Source organism: Crinia signifera, chromosome 6, assembly GCF_055691185.1.
Source record: "Crinia signifera chromosome 6, ASM5569118v1, whole genome shotgun sequence".
Taxonomy (NCBI): domain Eukaryota; kingdom Metazoa; phylum Chordata; class Amphibia; order Anura; family Myobatrachidae; genus Crinia; species Crinia signifera.
Window position 1 is genome coordinate 289099650 of NC_139222.1, and position 23542 is coordinate 289123191.

The 23542-nt window shown below is 47.6% G+C and overlaps 1 protein-coding gene across 1 annotated transcript in view; it reads left to right on the forward strand.

Annotated features, from left to right (window-relative positions):
• Positions 1-23542, forward strand: part of ATRNL1 (attractin like 1) — a 656009-nt gene that overhangs the window by 154488 nt on the left and 477979 nt on the right. Inside the window, exon 9 of the mRNA XM_083149894.1 lies at positions 4009-4264. Within this exon, the coding sequence (XP_083006020.1) occupies positions 4009-4264 (256 nt within the window). The remainder of the gene's footprint in view (positions 1-4008; positions 4265-23542) is intronic.

Consider the following 23542-nt stretch of genomic DNA (forward strand, 5'->3'; position numbering starts at 1 on the left):
CCCCCCATAGACACATACAGCTGTAAGGTCCTGTCTCCTCTGTGTGTGTGGTCTGTCCCCCCATAGACACATACAGCTGTAACCTCCTGTCTCCTCTGTGTGTGTGTGTGGTCTGTCCCCCCATAGACACATACAGCTGTAACGTCCTGTCTCCTCTGTGTGTGGTCTGTCCCCCCATAGACACATACAGCTGTAACGTCCTGTCTCCTCTGTGTGTGTGGTCTGTCCCCCCATAGACACATACAGCTGTAACCTCCTGTCTCCTTTGTGTGTGTGGTCTGTTCCCCCATAGACACATACAGCTGTAACCTCCTGTCTCCTCTGTGTGTGTGGTCTGTCCCCCCTATAGACACATACAGCTGTAACCTCCTGTCTTCTCTGTGTGTGTGGTCTGTCCCCCCATAGACACATACAGCTGTAACCTCCTGTCTCCTTTGTGTGTGTGGTCTGTCCCCCCATAGACACATACAGCTGTAACCTCCTGTCTCCTCTCTGTGTGTGGTCTGTCCCACCATAGACACATACAGCTGTAACGTCCTGTCTCCTTTGTGTGTGTGGTCTGCCCCCCTATAGACACATACAGCTGTAACCTCCTGTCTTCTCTGTGTGTGTGGTCTGTCCCCCCATAGACACATACAGCTGTAACCTCCTGTCTCCTTTGTGTGTGTGGTCTGTCCCCCCATAGACACATACAGCTGTAACATCCTGTCTCTTTTGTGTGTGGACTGTCACCCCATAGACACATACAGCTGTAACCTCCTGTCTCCTTTGTGTGTGTGGTCTGTCCCCCCATAGACACATAAAGCTGTAACCTCCTGTCTCCTCTGTGTGTGTGGTCTGTCCCCCCATAGACACATACAGCTGTAACCTCCTGTCTCCTCTGTGTGTGTGGTCTGTCCCCCCATAGACACATACAGCTGTAACCTCCTGTCTCCTCTGTGTGTGTGGTCTGTCCCCCCATAGACACATACAGCTGTAACATCCTGTCTCCTCTGTGTGTGTGGTCTGTCCCCCCATAGACACATTCAGCTGTAACGTCCTGTCTCCTCTGTGTGTGTGGTCTGTCCCCCCATAGACACATACAGCTGTAACGTCCTGTCTCCTCTGTGTGTGTGGTCTGTCCCCCCATATACACATACAGCTGTAACCTCCTGTCTCCTTTGTGTGTGTGGTCTGTCCCCCCATAGACACATACAGCTGTAACGTCCTGTCTCCTCTGTGTGTGTGGTCTGTCCTCCCATAGACACATACAGCTGTAACGTCCTGTCTCCTCTGTGTGTGTGGTCTGTCCCCCCATAGACACATACAGCTGTAACGTCCTGTCTCCTCTGTGTGTGGTCTGTCCCCCCATAGACACATACAGCTGTAACCTCCTGTCTCCTCTGTGTGTGTGGTCTGTCCCCCCATAGACATATACAGCTGTAACCTCCTGTCTCCTCTGTGTGTGGTCTGTCCCCCCATAGACACATACAGCTGTAACCTCCTGTCTCCTCTGTGTGTGGGGTCTGTCTCCCCATAGACACATACAGCTGTAACCTCCTGTCTCCTCTGTGTGTGGTCTGTCCCCCCATAGACACATACAGCTGTAACCTCCTGTCTCCTCTGTGTGTGTGGTCTGTCCCCCCATAGACATATACAGCTGTAACCTCCTGTCTCCTCTGTGTGTGGTCTGTCCCCCCATAGACACATACAGCTGTAACCTCCTGTCTCCTCTGTGTGTGTGTGGTCTGTCCCCCCATAGACACATACAGCTGTAACCTCCTGTCTCCTCTGTGTGTGGTCTGACCCCCCATAGACACATACAGCTGTAACGTCCTGTCTCCTCTCTGTGTGTGGTCTGACCCCCCATAGACACATACAGCTGTAACGTGCTGTCTCCTCTGTGTGTGTGGTCTGTCCCCCCATAGACACATACAGCTGTAACGTCCTGTCTCCTTTGTGTGTGTGGTCTGCCCCCCTATAGACACATACAGCTGTAACCTCCTGTCTTCTCTGTGTGTGTGGTCTGTCCCCCCATAGACACATACAGCTGTAACCTCCTGTCTCCTTTGTGTGTGTGGTCTGTCCCCCCATAGACACATACAGCTGTAACATCCTGTCTCTTTTGTGTGTGTGATCTGTCCCCCCATAGACACATACAGCTGTAACGTCCTGTCTCCTCTCTGTGTGTGGACTGTCACCCCATAGACACATACAGCTGTAACCTCCTGTCTCCTTTGTGTGTGTGGTCTGTCCCCCCATAGACACATAAAGCTGTAACCTCCTGTCTCCTCTGTGTGTGTGGTCTGTCCCCCCATAGACACATACAGCTGTAACCTCCTGTCTCCTCTGTGTGTGTGGTCTGTCCCCCCATAGACACATACAGCTGTAACCTCCTGTCTCCTCTGTGTGTGTGGTCTGTCCCCCCATAGACACATACAGCTGTAACATCCTGTCTCCTCTGTGTGTGTGGTCTGTCCCCCCATAGACACATTCAGCTGTAACGTCCTGTCTCCTCTGTGTGTGTGGTCTGTCCCCCCATAGACACATACAGCTGTAACGTCCTGTCTCCTCTGTGTGTGTGGTCTGTCCCCCCATATACACATACAGCTGTAACCTCCTGTCTCCTTTGTGTGTGTGGTCTGTCCCCCCATAGACACATACAGCTGTAACGTCCTGTCTCCTCTGTGTGTGTGGTCTGTCCCCCCATAGACACATACAGCTGTAACGTCCTGTCTCCTCTGTGTGTGTGGTCTGTCCCCCCATAGACACATACAGCTGTAACGTCCTGTCTCCTCTGTGTGTGGTCTGTCCCCCCATAGACACATACAGCTGTAACCTCCTGTCTCCTCTGTGTGTGTGGTCTGTCCCCCCATAGACATATACAGCTGTAACCTCCTGTCTCCTCTGTGTGTGGTCTGTCCCCCCATAGACACATACAGCTGTAACCTCCTGTCTCCTCTGTGTGTGGGGTCTGTCTCCCCATAGACACATACAGCTGTAACCTCCTGTCTCCTCTGTGTGTGTGGTCTGTCCCCCCATAGACACATACAGCTGTAACATCCTGTCTCCTCTGTGTGTGGTCTGTCCCCCCATAGACACATACAGCTGTAACGTCCTGTCTCCTCTGTGTGTGTGGTCTGTCCCCCCATAGACACATACAGCTGTAACCTCCTGTCTCCTCTGTGTGTGTGGTCTGTCCCCCCATAGACACATACAGCTGTAACGTCCTGTCTCCTCTGTGTGTGGTCTGTTCCCCTATAGACACATACAGCTGTAACCTCCTGTCTCCTCTGTGTGTGTGTGGTCTGTCCCCCCATAGACACATACAGCTGTAACCTCCTGTCTCCTCTGTGTGTGGTCTGACCCCCCATAGACACATACAGCTGTAACGTCCTGTCTCCTCTCTGTGTGTGGTCTGACCCCCCATAGACACATACAGCTGTAACGTGCTGTCTCCTCTGTGTGTGTGGTCTGTCCCCCCATAGACACATACAGCTGTAACCTCCTGTCTCCTCTCTGTGTGTGGTCTGTTCCCCCATAGACACATACAGCTGTAACCTCCTGTCTCTTCTGTGTGTGTGGTCTGTCCCCCATAGACACATACAGCTGTAACCTCCTGTCTCCTCTGTGTGTGTGGTCTGTCCCCCCATAGACACATACAGCTGTAACCTCCTGTCTCCTCTGTGTGTGTGGTCTGTCCCCCCATAGACACATACAGCTGTAACGTCCTGTCTCCTCTGTGTGTGTGGTCTGTCCCTCCATAGACACATTCAGCTGTAACGTCCTGTCTCCTCTGTGTGTGTGGTCTGTCCCCCCATAGACACATACAGCTGTAACCTCCTGTCTTCTCTGTGTGTGTGGTCTGTCCCCCCATAGACACATACAGCTGTAACCTCCTGTCTCCTCTGTGTGTGTGGTCTGTCCCCCCATAGACACATACAGCTGTAACGTCCTGTCTCCTCTGTGTGTGTGGTCTGTCCCCCCATAGACACATAAAGCCGTAACTTGCTGTCTCCTCTCTCCCAGGATGAGATCTACATGTACGGAGGGAAGATTGAGGCCAGCGCAGGGAACGTGACCAATGAACTTTGGATCTTCAACATCTCCAGCCAGTCATGGACGTCCCGGACTCCTTCTGTCCTGAACCATGGGCAGATGTACGCGGTGGAGGGGCACTCGGCACACATCGTAGAGATGGACAGCCGCGAAGTGGTCATGGTCATCATATTTGGTTATTCTTCAGTCTACGGCTACATCAGCAACATACAGGAGTACCATATAAGTGAGTTCTGCTGCTGGGCTGTATAGATGGGGAGATACCACTGTATAGGGCAATTACTGGCTGATCAGGGGTATGTAGGTCATGGTGGCTGCATCTGGTCTCTCCTTTATGTGGGGTATAGAGCTGTCTCTTCTACCACCAGTGTCGCCATTGTGTGGGGTATAGAGAAGAGAGCTGTCTCTTCTACCACCAGGCCATGATAGTAACTGTCACTCAGTAGAGCGCTGCGGAACGGGTGTGGCACCTATCTGAGTGCTTGCAGCTGTGTAATGTGTGTGTATGATCCAAATGCCGGCTTTCTGATTTCCCTGCTGTAGTTGTCTGGGGGTTGCTCACTGCATGATGCCATATTTCTGTAAATGCCGTTCCCACATCCCTAGACACTCATTATTCTGCCATTTCAGTAATATGTCATGCAGCAAGCCTGACGTTCTGATTCAGTCTCCTTATAATAGCAACATGTAGAGGCCTTGAGAACGTTGTCAGTGACGGGGTTAAACACCTGACCCTCAGCCAATAATCCCCAACATCCCCCTGCTCGCACCGTGGTCCCATACACACAGCAGCAGACGATGGGGGTGATTCTCCTTGCCCCGATAGAGATTGGCTGGTGATGGTGCCTCGTCCTGTCAGCCTCCTGCCGTTTGTCACCCCGGATTATCTGTGAAAAGATCAAGGTATCAACAGCTGAGGAGCCGCGTCGGCCGGGATAACAGTCATCGCTCGCTCTGACAGGCGGAATGGTGATTCCAGGGATTAATTCCACCGTTCTCCCACGCTGTGACCTCACTCCCCTGCTCCATCACCTAATAATCCCAATTCTATATAATCAGAACTACCCTCCTAGTTTTGTTATTTAATTAACTGAAAGTGTGTCCTTTGGCATGCTGGGACTCCTAGTGCCACAACGGAGAAGCTGCAAGATTGTTTGGTCTATGTACTAATGGCGGTACCCAGTGGCGGCTCCAGGGGGGGTGGGGGGCTGCACCCAAATACTGTAGCCACACCAACTGCCAGTGGGTCAGTTTGGGATGGATGTGGGTGTGGCTACCCTATTTGAATTGTGAACTTCGCTGCAGCCGCCACAAAAATTCTGCAAGAAACTGTCTTTTTGAGGTTAATTTTTGTTTTGTAATTGTTGCGCAGGAAAACCCCCCCATTTTTCCCAGAAGAAAAATACTAAGGGTCCGCGACACACCTACAGTATGTAATTTTACATCCATGATGACTGAATAAAAGCCGGCTTATCGCAGAGTCAGACCAAACCAAACCCTTGATAATTGCCGGCATTGGGGCTAATAGGCAAAGCCCCCGGCGCACTAATTGGTAGCGGTAATTCACTGCTGCTAATTGGATATAGGCCTAAGCCTTGGAGAGGATGGAAATAAAGTACCAGCCAATCACGTTCTGTCATTTTTTTTCAAACACAGCCTGTAACATGGAAGTCAGGAGCTGATTGGCCGGTATTTTATCTATCTCAATGGCTTAGTACTGTACATATGCCCCCATGTTCCTGACCTACCAGGAGGCAGCCAGAGTGTTAAGGAACACACCTCAGCACCCGCGGTTTTACCGTGAAAGTGATCCGCGCGTTCTGTGAAGGGAATAACTCCCTCGCATCTGAGTATCTCTTATTTTATGTATTTATATCTCTTATTCAGTCTAGTGCTGAAGGTTAATTGCGGAGCCGGTGATATATCGCCCGGCGCTCCTGCCACCTCGCTGTAGGCACCGGCGATGCCGTCGCTGCCCTTTCTCACTGTGCTCGGTCTAATGGCTGCCGGCAGCGTCATAAATCTCCCGAGGGGAATTATACGGCGACTTTTACTAACTTGGATCATAAAGCCTGGTTCCCGCTCCCCGCGCCGGTCCAGAGGGAAATTTATTTTGGTTTCAGTTAGTAATACCTCATAAAGTGTCTGAGGTTCTCAATGAGAGGCTGAAGGTGACTTCTCACCTCTCATGTCTGATTAACGCTCTCTGGCCTATGAGCAGGCGGCCATTTGTCGCGGGATCCTGGCCTTATACACCGCGTGTATATTTCATTAGCCGTAATAATGTGTGATCTCTGTATTACCGCTCAGATAATGTCATAGTGCTCGGCCTGCGGGGATCTGGGTATAATTGTAGTTATAGTTCTAGTGTAATGCCGTATTTACAGAACCATGCCATGTAGGGGGAACGTTATCTAATATACAGTACGCAAGGACCCTGTGGCCGGAGACCCCAGCACACGTGGTTAATGGCGGCCATGGCACTGAAGGGGTTAACCCTCCGTGCCGCGGCGCTATACTGGACAAAGTGGCCTGGCGGCAAAATTCAAAAATATGTTTAGCGGCACCAGCCGCCGGTTGCTAAAGTATAGCCCTACCTGGCTTCCATTTTGTGGGTGGCACCGTAGTGCGGGTCCCTTTCCGCCGGCTGTGGCCTCGTTACTGCCCATTACTGTCCGTATACCCTATATAACGCTGGTCTCATTACTGCCCATTACTGTCCGTATACCCTATATAGTGCTGGTCTCGTTACTGCCCATTACTGTCTGTATACCCTATATAACGGTGGTCTCGTTACTGCCCATTACTGTCCGTATACCCTATATAACGCCGGTCTCATTACTGCCCATATACCCTATATAACACCGGTCACGTTACTGCCCATTACTGTCCGTATACCCTATATAACGCCGGTCTCGTTACTGCCCATTACTGTCCGTATACCCTATATAACGCTGGTCTCATTACTGCCCATATACCCTATATAACACCGGTCACGTTACTGCCCATTACTGCCCGTATACCCTATATAACACCGGTCACGTTACTGCCCATTACTGTCCGTATACCCTATATAACGCCGGTCTCGTTACTGCTCATTACTGTCCGTATACCCTATATAACGCCGGTCTCGTTACTGCTCATTACTGTCCGTATACCCTATATAACGCTGGTCTCAATACTGCCCATTACTGACCGTATACCCTATATAACGCCGGTCTCGTTACTGCCCATTACTGACCGTATACCCTATATAACGCCGGTCTCGTTACTGCCCATTACTGTCCGTATACCCTATATAACGCCGGTCTCGTTACTGCCCATTACTGTCCGTATACCCTATATAACGCTGGTCTCGTTACTGCCCATTATGTCCGTATACCCTATATAACACTGGTCTCGTTACTGCCCATTACTGTCAGTATACCCTATATAACGCCGGTCTCGTTACTGCCCATTACTGTCAGTATACCCTATATAACGCCGGTCTCGTTACTGCCCATTACTGTCCGTATACCCTATATAACGCCGGTCTCGTTACTGCCCATTACTATCCGTATACCCTATATAACACCGGTCTCATTACTGCCCATTACTGACCGTATACCCTATATAACGCTGGTCTCGTTACTGCCCATTACTGTCCGTATACCCTATATAACGCTGGTCTCGTTACTGCCCATTACTGACCGTATACCCTATATAACGCCAGTCTCGTTACTGCCCATTACTGTCCGTATACCCTATATAACGCCGTCTCGTTACTGCCCATTACTGTCCGTATACCCTATATAACGCCGGTCTCGTTACTGCCCATTACTGTCCGTATACCCTATATAACACTGGTCTCGTTACTGCCCATTACTGTCCGTATACCCTATATAGTGCCGGTCTCGTTACTGCCCATTACTGTCCGTATACCCTATATAACGCCGGTCTCGTTACTGCCCATTACTGTCCGTATACCCTATATAACGCTGGTCTCGTTACTGCCCATTACTGTCCGTATACCCTATATAACGCCGGTCTCGTTACTGCACATTACTGACCGTATACCCTATATAACGCTGGTCTCATTACTGCCCATTACTGTCAGTATACCCTATATAACGCCGGTCTCGTTACTGCCCATTACTGTCCGTATACCCTATATAACGCCGGTCTCTTTACTTCCCATTACTGTCCGTATACCCTATATAACGCTGGTCTCATTACTGCCCATTACTGTCCGTATACCCTATATAACGCTGGTCTCATTACTGCCCCTTACTGACCGTATACCCTATATAACGCCGGTCTCTTTACTTCCCATTACTGTCCGTATACCCTATATAACACTGGTCTCAATACTGCCCATTACTGACCGTATACCCTATATAACGCCGGTCTCGTTACTGCCCATTACTGTCCGTATACCCTATATAACGCTGGTCTCATTACTTCCCATTACTGACCGTATACCCTATATAACGCTGGTCTCATTACTTCCCATTACTGACCGTATACCCTATATAACGCCGGTCTCATTACTGCCCATTACTGACCGTATACCCTATATAACGCTGGTCTCGTCACTGCCCATTACTGTCCGTATACCCTATATAGTGCCGGTCTCTGTACTGCCCATTATGTCCGTATACCCTATATAACGCTGGTCTCGTTACTGCCCATTACTGTCCGTATACCCTATATAACACTGGTCTCAATACTGCCCATTACTGACCGTATACCCTATATAACGCCGGTCTCGTTACTGCCCATTACTGTCCGTATACCCTATATAACGCTGGTCTCATTACTGCCCATTACTGACCGTATACCCTATATAACGCCGGTCTCGTTACTGCCCATTACTGTCCGTATACCCTATATAACGCTGGTCTCATTACTTCCCATTACTGACCGTATACCCTATATAACGCTGGTCTCATTACTTCCCATTACTGACCGTATACCCTATATAACGCCGGTCTCATTACTGCCCATTACTGACCGTATACCCTATATAACGCTGGTCTCGTCACTGCCCATTACTGTCCGTATACCCTATATAGTGCCGGTCTCTGTACTGCCCATTATGTCCGTATACCCTATATAACGCTGGTCTCGTTACTGCCCATTACTGTCCGTATACCCTATATAACGCCGGTCTCGTTACTGCCCATTACTGTCCGTATACCCTATATAACGCCGGTCTCGTTACTGCCCATTACTGTCCGTATACCCTATATAACACTGGTCTCATTACTGCCCATTACTGACCGTATACCCTATATAGTGCCGGTCTCTGTACTGCCCATTACTGTCCGTATACCCTATATAACGCCGGTCTCGTTACTTTCCATTTCTGTCCGTATACCCTATATAACGCTGGTCTCGTTACTGCCCATTACTGACCGTATACCCTATATAACGCTGGTCTCATTACTGCCGATTACTGTCCGTATACCCTATATAACGCCGGTCTCGTTACTGCCCATTATGTCCGTATACCCTATATAACGCCGGTCTCATTAATGCCCGTTACTGTCCGTATACCCTATATAACGCCGGTCTCGTTACTTCCCATTACTGTCCGTATACCCTATGTAACACTGGTCTCATTACTGCCCATTACTGTCCGTATACCCTATATAACGCCGGTCTCATTACTGCCCATTATGTCCGTATACCCTATATAACGCCGGTCTCGTTACTTCCCATTACTGTCCGTATACCCTATGTAACACTGGTCTCATTACTGCCCATTACTGACCGTATACCCTATATAACGCTGGTCTCGTTACTTCCCATTACTGTCCGTATACCCTATATAACGCTGGTCTCGTTACTGCCCATTACTGTCCGTATACCCTATATAACGCCGGTCTCATTACTGCCAATTACTGTCCGTATACCCTATATAACGCCGGTCTCATTACTGCCCATTATGTCCGTATACCCTATATAACGCCGGTCTCGTTACTTCCCATTACTGTCCGTATACCCTATGTAACACTGGTCTCATTACTGCCCATTACTGACCGTATACCCTATATAACGCTGGTCTCGTTACTTCCCATTACTGTCCGTATACCCTATATAACGCTGGTCTCGTTACTGCCCATTACTGTCCGTATACCCTATATAACGCCGGTCTCATTACTGACCATTACTGCCCATATACCCTATATAACGCCGGTCTCGTTACTGCCCATTACTATCCGTATACCCTATATAACGCCGGGCTTGTTACTGTCCATTACTGTCCGTATACCCTATATAACACTGGTCTCGTTACTGCCCATTACTGTCCGTATACCCTATATAACACCGGTCTCATTACTGCCCATTACTGACCGTATACCCTATATAACGCCGGTCTCGTTACTGCCCATTACTGTCCGTATACCCTATATAACGCCGGGCTTGTTACTGTCCATTACTGTCCGTATACCCTATATAACACTGGTCTCATTACTGCCCATTACTGACCGTATACTCTATATAACGCCGGTCTCGTTACTGACCATTACTGTCCGTGTTCCCTATATAACGCCGGTCTCGTTACTTCCCATTACTGTCCGTATACCCTATACAACGCCGGGCTGGTTACTGTCCATTGCTGTCCGTATACCCTATATAACGCTGGTCTCATTATTGCCCATTACTGACCATATACCCTATATAATGCCGGGCTTGTTACTTCCCATTACTGACCGTATACCCTGTATAACGCTGGTCTCGTTACTGCCCATTACTGTCCGTATACCCTATATAACGCTGGTCTCGTTACTGCCCATTACTGTCCGTATACCCTATATAACGCTGGTCTCGTTACTGCCCATTATGTCCGTATACCCTATATAACACTGGTCTCATTACTGCCCATTACTGTCCGTATACCCTATATAACGCCGGTCTCGTTACTTCCCATTACTGTCCGTATACCCAATATAAAGGCGGTCTCGTTACTGCCCATTACTGACCGTATACCCTATATAACGCCGGTCTCGTTACTGCCCATTACTGACCGTATACCCTATATAATGCCGGTCTCGTTACTGCCCATTACTGTCCGTGTACCCTATATAACGCCGGGCTGGTTACTGCCCATTACTGACCGTATACCCTATATAGTGCCGGTCTCTGTACTGCCCATTACTGTCCGTATACCCTATATAGTGCCGGTCTCGTTACTTCCCATTTCTGTCCGTATACCCTATATAACACTGGTCTCATTACTGCCCATTACTGACCATATACCCTATATAACGCCGGTCTCGTTACTTCCCATTACTGTCCGTATACCCTATATAACACTGGTCTCATTACTGCCCATTACTGACCGTATACCCTATATAACGCTGGTCTCGTTACTGCCCATTACTGTCCGTATACCCTATATAACGCCGGTATCATTACTGACCGTATACCCTATATAACGCTGGTCTCATTACTGACCATTACTGCCCATATACCCTATATAACGCCGGGCTTGTTACTGTCCATTACTGTCCGTATACCCTATATAACACTGGTCTCATTACTGCCCATTACTGACCGTATACCCTATATAACGCCGGTCTCGTTACTGACCATTACTGTCCGTATACCCTATATAACGCCGGTCTCGTTACTTCCCATTACTGTCCGTATACCCTATACAACGCCGGGCTGGTTACTGTCCATTGCTGTCCGTATACCCTATATAACGCTGGTCTCATTATTGCCCATTACTGACCATATACCCTATATAACGCTGGTCTCGTTACTGCCCATTACTGTCCGTATACCCTATATAACGCTGGTCTCGTTACTGCCCATTACTGACCATATACCCTATATAACGCCAGTCTCATTACTTCCCATTACTGTCCGTATACCCAATATAAAGGCGGTCTCGTTACTGCCCATTACTGACCGTATACCCTATATAACGCCGGTCTCGTTACTGCCCATTACTGACCGTATACCCTATATAACGCCGGTCTCGTTACTGCCCATTACTGTCCGTATACCCTATATAACGCCGGGCTGGTTACTGCCCATTACTGACCGTATACCCTATATAGTGCCGGTCTCTGTACTGCCCATTACTGTCAGTATACCCTATATAGTGCCGGTCTCGTTACTTCCCATTTCTGTCCGTATACCCTATATAACACTGGTCTCATTACTGCCCATTACTGACCATATACCCTATATAACGCCGGTCTCGTTACTTCCCATTACTGTCCGTATACCCTATATAACACTGGTCTCATTACTGCCCATTACTGACCGTATACCCTATATAACGCTGGTCTCATTACTGCCCATTACTGTCCGTATACCCTATATAACGCCGGTCTCATTACTGCCCATTACTGACCGTATACCCTATATAACGCCGGTTTTGTTACTGCCCATTACTGACCGTATACCCTATATAACGCCGGTCTCGTTACTTCCCATTACTGTCCGTATACCCTATATAACACTGGTCTCATTACTGCCCATATACCCTATATAACGCCGGAGTCACTACTTCCCATTACTGTCCGTATACCCTATATAACACTGGTCTCATTACTGTCCGTATACCCTATATAACGCCGGAGTCACTACTGCCCATTACTGTCCGTATACCCTATATAACGCCGGTCTGGTTACTGCCCATTACTGACCGTATACCCTATATAGTGCCGGTCTCTGTACTGCCCATTACTGTCCGTATACCCTATATAGTGCCGGTCTCGTTACTTCCCATTACTGTCCGTATACCCTATATAACGCTGGTCTCGTTACTGCCCATTACTGACCGTATACCCTATATAACGCTGGTCTCGTTACTGCCGATTACTGTCCGTATACCCTATATAACGCTTGTCTCGTTACTGCCCATTACTGTCCGTATACCCTATATAACGCCGGTCTCATTACTGCCCATTATGTCCGTATACCCTATATAACGCCGGTCTCATTACTGCCCATTACTGACCGTATACCCTATATAACGCCGGTCTCGTTACTTCCCATTACTGTCCGTATACGCTATATAACACTGGTCTCATTACTGCCCATTACTGTCCGTATACCCTATATAACGCTGGTCTCGTTACTGCCCATTACTGACCGTATACCCTATATAACGCCGGTCTCGTTACTGCCCATTACTGTCCGTATACCCTATATAACACTGGTCACGTTACTGCCCATTACTGTCCGTATACCCTATATAACGCCAGAGTCATTACTGCCCATTACTGTCCGTATACCCTATATAACGCCGGTCTCGTTACTTCCCATTACTGTCCGTATACCCTATATAACGCCAGAGTCATTACTGCCCATTACTGACCGTATACCCTATATAACGCCGGTCTCGTTACTTCCCATTACTGACCGTATACCCTATATAACGCCGGTCTCGTTACTGCCCATTACTGTCCGTATACCCTATATAACACCGTTCTCTTTGCTGCCCATTACTGTCCGTATACCCTATATAACGCCGGGCTGGTTACTGCCCATTACTGACCGTATACCCTATATAGTGCCGGTCTCTGTACTGCCCATTACTGTCCATATACCCTATATAGTGCCGGTCTCGTTACTTCCCATTTCTGTCCGTATACCCTATATAACGCTGGTCTCGTTACTGCCCATTACTGACCGTATACCCTATATAACGCTGGTCTCGTTACTGCCGATTACTGTCCGTATACCCTATATAACGCCGGTCTCGTTACTGCCCATTACTGACCGTATACCCTATATAACGCCGGTCTCGTTACTGCCCATTACTGTCCGTATACCCTATATAACGCCGGTGTCGTTACTGCCCATTACTGTCCGTATACCCTATATAACGCCGGTCTCGTTACTTCCCATTACTGTCCGTATACCCAATATAACGGCGGTCTCGTTACTGCCCATTACTGACCGTATACCCAATATAACGCCGGTCTAGTTACTGACCGTATACCATATATAACGCCGGTCTCGTTACTGCCCATTACTGTCCGTATACCCTATATAACGCCGGGCTGGTTACTGCCCATTGCTGACCGTATACCCTATATAGTGCCGGTCTCTGTACTGCCCATTACTGTCCGTATACCCTATATAGTGCCGGTCTCGTTACTTCCCATTTCTGTCCGTATACCCTATATAACGCCGGTCTCATTACTGCCCATTACTGACCGTATACCCTATATAACGCCGGTCTCGTTACTTCCCATTACTGTCCGTATACCCTATATAGTGCCGGTCTCGTTACTGCCCATTACTGTCTGTATACCCTATATAACGCCGGTCTCGTTACTGCCCGTTACTGACCGTATACCCTATATAACGCCGGTCTCGTTACTGCCCATTACTGTCCGTATACCCTATATAACGCCGGTCTCATTACTGCCCATTATGTCCGTATACCCTATATAACGCCGGGCTGGTTACTGCCCATTACTGTCCGTATACCCTATATAGTGCCGGTCTCGTTACTTCCCATTTCTGTCCGTATACCCTATATAACGCCGGTCTCGTTACTGCCTATTACTGTCCGTATACCCTATATAACGCTGGTCTCGTTACTGCCCATTACTGACCGTATACCCTATATAACGCTGGTCTCATTACTGCCCATTACTGTCCGTATACCCTATATAACACTGGTCTCAATACTGCCCATTACTGACCGTATACCCTATATAACGCCGGTCTCGTTACTGCCCATTACTGTCCGTATACCCTATATAACGCCGGTCTCATTACTGCCCATTACTGACCGTATACCCTATATAACGCTGGTCTCATTACTGCCCATTACTGTCTATATAGCCTATATAACGCCGGTCTCGTTACTGCCCATTACTGTCCGTATACCCTATATAACGCCGGTGTCATTACTGCCCATTACTGTCCGTATACCCTATATAACGCCGGTCTCGTTACTGCCCATTACTGTCCGTATACCCTATATAACGCTGGTCTCGTTACTGCCCAGTACTGTCCGTATACCCTATATAACGCTGGTCTCGTTACTGCCCCTTACTGACCGTATACCCTATATAACGCCGGTCTCGTTACTGCCCCTTACTGACCGTATACCCTATATAACGCCGGTCTCGTTACTGCCCATTACTGACCGTATACCCTGTATAACGCCGGTCTCGTTACTGCCCATTACTGTCCGTATACCCTATATAACGCCGGTCTCATTACTGCCCATTATGTCCGTATACCCTATATAAAGCCAGTCTCGTTACTGCCCATTACTGTCCGTATACCCTATATAACGCTGGTCTCGTTACTGCCCATTACTGTCCGTATACCCTATATAACGCTGGTCTCGTTACTGCCCATTACTGTCAGTATACCCTATATAACGCCGGTCTCGTTACTGCCCATTACTGTCTGTATACCCTATATAACGCCGTTTCGTTACTTCCCATTACTGTCCGTATACCCTATATAACGCCGGTCTCGTTACTGATCATTACTGTCCGTATACTATATATAACGCCGGTCTCGTTACTACCCATTACTGTCCGTATACCCTATATAACGCTGGTCTCGTTACTTCCCATTACTGTCCGTATACCCTATATAACACCGGTCTCATTACTGCCCATTACTGTCCGTATACCCTATATAACACTGGTCTCATTACTGCCCATTACTGTCCGTATACCCTATATAACGCCGGTCTCGTTACTTCCCATTACTGTCCGTATACCCTATATAACACCGGTCTCATTACTGCCCATTACTGACCGTATACCCTATATAACGCTGGTCTCATTACTGCTCATTACTGTCAGTATACCCTATATAACGCCGGTCTCGTTACTGATCATTACTGTCCGTATACCCTATATAGTGCCGGTCTCGTTACTTCCCATTACTGTCCGTATACCCTATATAACGCTGGTCTCGTTACTGCCCATTACTGTCAGTATACCCTATATAACGCTGGTCTCGTTACTACCCATTACTGTCCGTATACCCTATATAACACCGATCTCATTACTGCCCATTACTGTCCGTATACCCTATATAACACTGGTCTCATTACTGCCCATTACTGTCCGTATACCCTATATAACGCCGGTCTCATTACTGTCCGTATACCCTATATAACGCCGGTCTCATTACTGCCCATTACTGTCCGTATACCCTATATAACGCCGGTCTCATTACTGTCCGTATACCCTATATAACGCCGGTCTCATTACTGCCCATTACTGTCCGTATACCCTATATAACGCCGGTCTCATTACTGTCCGTATACCCTATATAACGCCGGTCTCGTTACTACCCATTACTGTCCGTATACCCTATATAACGCCGGTCTCATTACTGCCCATTACTGTCCGTATACCCTATATAACGCCGGTCTCATTACTGCCCGTATACCCTATATAACGCTGGTCTCATTACTGCCCATTACTGTCCGTATACCCTATATAACGCCGGTCTCGTTACTTCCCATTACTGTCCGTATACCCTATATAACACCGGTCTCATTACTGCCCATTACTGACCGTATACCCTATATAACGCCGGTCTCGTTACTGATCATTACTGTCCGTATACCCTATATAGTGCCGGTCTCGTTACTTCCCATTACTGTCCGTATACCCTATATAACGCTGGTCTCGTTACTGCCCATTACTGTCAGTATACCCTATATAGTGCCGGTCTCGTTACTTCCCATTACTGTCCGTATACCCTATATAACGCTGGTCTCGTTACTCCCCATTACTGTCCGTATACCCTATATAACGCCGGTCTCGTTACTCCCCATTACTGTCCGTATACCCTATATAAAGCCGGTCTCGTTACTGCCCATTACTGTCCGTATACCCTATATAACGCCGGTCTCGTTACTGCCCATTACTGTCCGTATACCCTATATAGTGCCGGTCTCGTTACTCCCCATTACTGTCCGTATACCCTATATAGTGCTGGTCTCGTTACTGCCCATTACTGTCCGTATACCCTATATAACGCCGGTCTCGTTACTGCCCATTACTGTCCGTATACCCTATATAACGCCGGTCTCATTACTGCCCATTACTGTCAGTATACCCTATATAACGCCGGTCTCGTTACTGCCCATTACTGTCCGTATACCCTATATAACGCTGTCTCGTTACTGCCCATTACTGTCCGTATACCCTATATAGTGCCGGTCTCGTTACTCCCCATTACTGTCCGTATACCCTATATAGTGCCGGTCTCTGTACTGCCCATTATGTCCGTATACCCTATATAACGCTGGTCTCGTTACTGCTCATTACTGTCCGTATACCCTATATAACACCAGTCTCATTACTGCCCATTACTGTCAGTATACCCTATATAACGCCGGTCTCGTTACTGCCCATTACTGTCAGTATACCCTATATAACGCTGGTCTCATTACTGCCCATTACTGACCGTATACCCTATATAACGCTGGTCTCGTCACTGCCCATTACTGTCCGTATACCCTATATAGTGCCGGTCTCTGTACTGCCCATTATGTCCGTATACCCTATATAACGCTGGTCTCGTTACTGCCCATTACTGTCCGTATACCCTATATAACGCCGGTCTCGTTACTGCCCATTACTGTCCGTATACCCTATATAACGCCGGTCTCGTTACTGCCCATTACTGTCCGTATACCCTATATAACACTGGTCTCATTACTGCCCATTACTGACCGTATACCCTATATAGTGCCGGTCTCTGTACTGCCCATTACTGTCCGTATACCCTATATAACGCCGGTCTCGTTACTTTCCATTTCTGTCCGTATACCCTATATAACGCTGGTCTCGTTACTGCCCATTACTGACCGTATACCCTATATAACGCTGGTCTCATTACTGCCGATTACTGTCCGTATACCCTATATAACGCCGGTCTCGTTACTGCCCATTATGTCCGTATACCCTATATAACGCCGGTCTCATTAATGCCCGTTACTGTCCGTATACCCTATATAACGCCGGTCTCGTTACTTCCCATTACTGTCCGTATACCCTATGTAACACTGGTCTCATTACTGCCCATTACTGTCCGTATACCCTATATAACGCCGGTCTCATTACTGCCCATTATGTCCGTATACCCTATATAACGCCGGTCTCGTTACTTCCCATTACTGTCCGTATACCCTATGTAACACTGGTCTCATTACTGCCCATTACTGACCGTATACCCTATATAACGCTGGTCTCGTTACTTCCCATTACTGTCCGTATACCCTATATTACGCTGGTCTCGTTACTGCCCATTACTGTCCGTATACCCTATATAACGCCGGTCTCATTACTGCCAATTACTGTCCGTATACCCTATATAACGCCGGTCTCATTACTGCCCATTATGTCCGTATACCCTATATAACGCCGGTCTCGTTACTTCCCATTACTGTCCGTATACCCTATGTAACACTGGTCTCATTACTGCCCATTACTGACCGTATACCCTATATAACGCTGGTCTCGTTACTTCCCATTACTGTCCGTATACCCTATATAACGCTGGTCTCGTTACTGCCCATTACTGTCCGTATACCCTATATAACGCCGGTCTCATTACTGACCATTACTGCCCATATACCCTATATAACGCCGGTCTCGTTACTGCCCATTACTATCCGTATACCCTATATAACGCCGGGCTTGTTACTGTCCATTACTGTCCGTATACCCTATATAACACTGGTCTCGTTACTGCCCATTACTGTCCGTATACCCTATATAACACCGGTCTCATTACTGCCCATTACTGACCGTATACCCTATATAACGCCGGTCTCGTTACTGCCCATTACTGTCCGTATACCCTATATAACGCCGGGCTTGTTACTGTCCATTACTGTCCGTATACCCTATATAACACTGGTCTCATTACTGCCCATTACTGACCGTATACTCTATATAACGCCGGTCTCGTTACTGACCATTACTGTCCGTGTTCCCTATATAACGCCGGTCTCGTTACTTCCCATTACTGTCCGTATACCCTATACAACGCCGGGCTGGTTACTGTCCATTGCTGTCCGTATACCCTATATAACGCTGGTCTCATTATTGCCCATTACTGACCATATACCCTATATAATGCCGGGCTTGTTACTTCCCATTACTGACCGTATACCCTGTATAACGCTGGTCTCGTTACTGCCCATTACTGTCCGTATACCCTATATAACGCTGGTCTCGTTACTGCCCATTACTGTCCGTATACCCTATATAACGCTGGTCTCGTTACTGCCCATTATGTCCGTATACCCTATATAACACTGGTCTCATTACTGCCCATTACTGTCCGTATACCCTATATAACGCCGGTCTCGTTACTTCCCATTACTGTCCGTATACCCAATATAAAGGCGGTCTCGTTACTGCCCATTACTGACCGTATACCCTATATAACGCCGGTCTCGTTACTGCCCATTACTGACCGTATACCCTATATAATGCCGGTCTCGTTACTGCCCATTACTGTCCGTGTACCCTATATAACGCCGGGCTGGTTACTGCCCATTACTGACCGTATACCCTATATAGTGCCGGTCTCTGTACTGCCCATTACTGTCCGTATACCCTATATAGTGCCGGTCTCGTTACTTCCCATTTCTGTCCGTATACCCTATATAACACTGGTCTCATTACTGCCCATTACTGACCATATACCCTATATAACGCCGGTCTCGTTACTTCCCATTACTGTCCGTATACCCTATATAACACTGGTCTCATTACTGCCCATTACTGACCGTATACCCTATATAACGCTGGTCTCGTTACTGCCCATTACTGTCCGTATACCCTATATAACGCCGGTATCATTACTGACCGTATACCCTATATAACGCTGGTCTCATTACTGACCATTACTGCCCATATACCCTATATAACGCCGGGCTTGTTACTGTCCATTACTGTCCGTATACCCTATATAACACTGGTCTCATTACTGCCCATTACTGTCCGTATACCCTATGTAACACTGGTCTCATTACTGCCCATTACTGTCCGTATACCCTATATAACGCCGGTCTCATTACTGCCCATTATGTCCGTATACCCTATATAACGCCGGTCTCGTTACTTCCCATTACTGTCCGTATACCCTATGTAACACTGGTCTCATTACTGCCCATTACTGACCGTATACCCTATATAACGCTGGTCTCGTTACTTCCCATTACTGTCCGTATACCCTATATAACGCTGGTCTCGTTACTGCCCATTACTGTCCGTATACCCTATATAACGCCGGTCTCATTACTGCCAATTACTGTCCGTATACCCTATATAACGCCGGTCTCATTACTGCCCATTATGTCCGTATACCCTATATAACGCCGGTCTCGTTACTTCCCATTACTGTCCGTATACCCTATGTAACACTGGTCTCATTACTGCCCATTACTGACCGTATACCCTATATAACGCTGGTCTCGTTACTTCCCATTACTGTCCGTATACCCTATATAACGCTGGTCTCGTTACTGCCCATTACTGTCCGTATACCCTATATAACGCCGGTCTCATTACTGACCATTACTGCCCATATACCCTATATAACGCCGGTCTCGTTACTGCCCATTACTATCCGTATACCCTATATAACGCCGGGCTTGTTACTGTCCATTACTGTCCGTATACCCTATATAACACTGGTCTCGTTACTGCCCATTACTGTCCGTATACCCTATATAACACCGGTCTCATTACTGCCCATTACTGACCGTATACCCTATATAACGCCGGTCTCGTTACTGCCCATTACTGTCCGTATACCCTATATAACGCCGGGCTTGTTACTGTCCATTACTGTCCGTATACCCTATATAACACTGGTCTCATTACTGCCCATTACTGACCGTATACTCTATATAACGACGGTCTCGTTACTGACCATTACTGTCCGTGTTCCCTATATAACGCCGGTCTCGTTACTTCCCATTACTGTCCGTATACCCTATACAACGCCGGGCTGGTTACTGTCCATTGCTGTCCGTATACCCTATATAACGCTGGTCTCATTATTGCCCATTACTGACCATATACCCTATATAATGCCGGGCTTGTTACTTCCCATTACTGACCGTATACCCTGTATAACGCTGGTCTCGTTACTGCCCATTACTGTCCGTATACCCTATATAACGCTGGTCTCGTTACTGCCCATTACTGTCCGTATACCCTATATAACGCTGGTCTCGTTACTGCCCATTATGTCCGTATACCCTATATAACACTGGTCTCATTACTGCCCATTACTGTCCATATACCCTATATAACGCCGGTCTCGTTACTTCCCATTACTGTCCGTATACCCAATATAAAGGCGGTCTCGTTACTGCCCATTACTGACCGTATACCCTATATAACGCCGGTCTCGTTACTGCCCATTACTGACCGTATACCCTATATAATGCCGGTCTCGTTACTGCCCATTACTGTCCGTGTACCCTATATAACGCCGGGCTTGTTACTGTCCATTACTGTCCGTATACCCTATATAACACTGGTCTCATTACTGCCCATTACTGACCGTATACTCTATATAACGCCGGTCTCGTTACTGACCATTACTGTCCGTGTTCCCTATATAACGCCGGTCTCGTTACTTCCCATTACTGTCCGTATACCCTATACAACGCCGGGCTGGTTACTGTCCATTGCTGTCCGTATACCCTATATAACGCTGGTCTCATTATTGCCCATTACTGACCATATACCCTATATAATGCCGGGCTTGTTACTTCCCATTACTGACCGTATACCCTATATAACGCTGGTCTCGTTACTGCCCATTATGTCCGTATACCCTATATAACACTGGTCTCATTACTGCCCATTACTGTCCGTATACCCTATATAACGCCGGTCTCGTTACTTCCCATTACTGTCCGTATACCCAATATAAAGGCGGTCTCGTTACTGCCCATTACTGACCGTATACCCTATATAACGCCGGTCTCGTTACTGCCCATTACTGACCGTATACCCTATATAATGCCGGTCTCGTTACTGCCCATTACTGTCCGTGTACCCTATATAACGCCGGGCTGGTTACTGCCCATTACTGACCGTATACCCTATATAGTGCCGGTCTCTGTACTGCCCATTACTGTCCGTATACCCTATATAGTGCCGGTCTCGTTACTTCCCATTTCTGTCCGTATACCCTATATAACACTGGTCTCATTACTGCCCATTACTGACCATATACCCTATATAACGCCGGTCTCGTTACTTCCCATTACTGTCCGTATACCCTATATAACACTGGTCTCATTACTGCCCATTACTGACCGTATACCCTATATAACGCTGGTCTCGTTACTGCCCATTACTGTCCGTATACCCTATATAACGCCGGTATCATTACTGACCGTATACCCTATATAACGCTGGTCTCATTACTGACCATTACTGCCCATATACCCTATATAACGCCGGGCTTGTTACTGTCCATTACTGTCCGTATACCCTATATAACACTGGTCTCATTACTGCCCATTACTGTCCGTATACCCTATGTAACACTGGTCTCATTACTGCCCATTACTGTCCGTATACCCTATATAACGCCGGTCTCATTACTGCCCATTATGTCCGTATACCCTATATAACGCCGGTCTCGTTACTTCCCATTACTGTCCGTATACCCTATGTAACACTGGTCTCATTACTGCCCATTACTGACCGTATACCCTATATAACGCTGGTCTCGTTACTTCCCATTACTGTCCGTATACCCTATATAACGCTGGTCTCGTTACTGCCCATTACTGTCCGTATACCCTATATAACGCCGGTCTCATTACTGCCAATTACTGTCCGTATACCCTATATAACGCCGGTCTCATTACTGCCCATTATGTCCGTATACCCTATATAACGCCGGTCTCGTTACTTCCCATTACTGTCCGTATACCCTATGTAACACTGGTCTCATTACTGCCCATTACTGACCGTATACCCTATATAACGCTGGTCTCGTTACTTCCCATTACTGTCCGTATACCCTATATAACGCTGGTCTCGTTACTGCCCATTACTGTCCGTATACCCTATATAACGCCGGTCTCATTACTGACCATTACTGCCCATATACCCTATATAACGCCGGTCTCGTTACTGCCCATTACTATCCGTATACCCTATATAACGCCGGGCTTGTTACTGTCCATTACTGTCCGTATACCCTATATAACACTGGTCTCGTTACTGCCCATTACTGTCCGTATACCCTATATAACACCGGTCTCATTACTGCCCATTACTGACCGTATACCCTATATAACGCCGGTCTCGTTACTGCCCATTACTGTCCGTATACCCTATATAACGCCGGGCTTGTTACTGTCCATTACTGTCCGTATACCCTATATAACACTGGTCTCATTACTGCCCATTACTGACCGTATACTCTATATAACGCCGGTCTCGTTACTGACCATTACTGTCCGTGTTCCCTATATAACGCCGGTCTCGTTACTTCCCATTACTGTCCGTATACC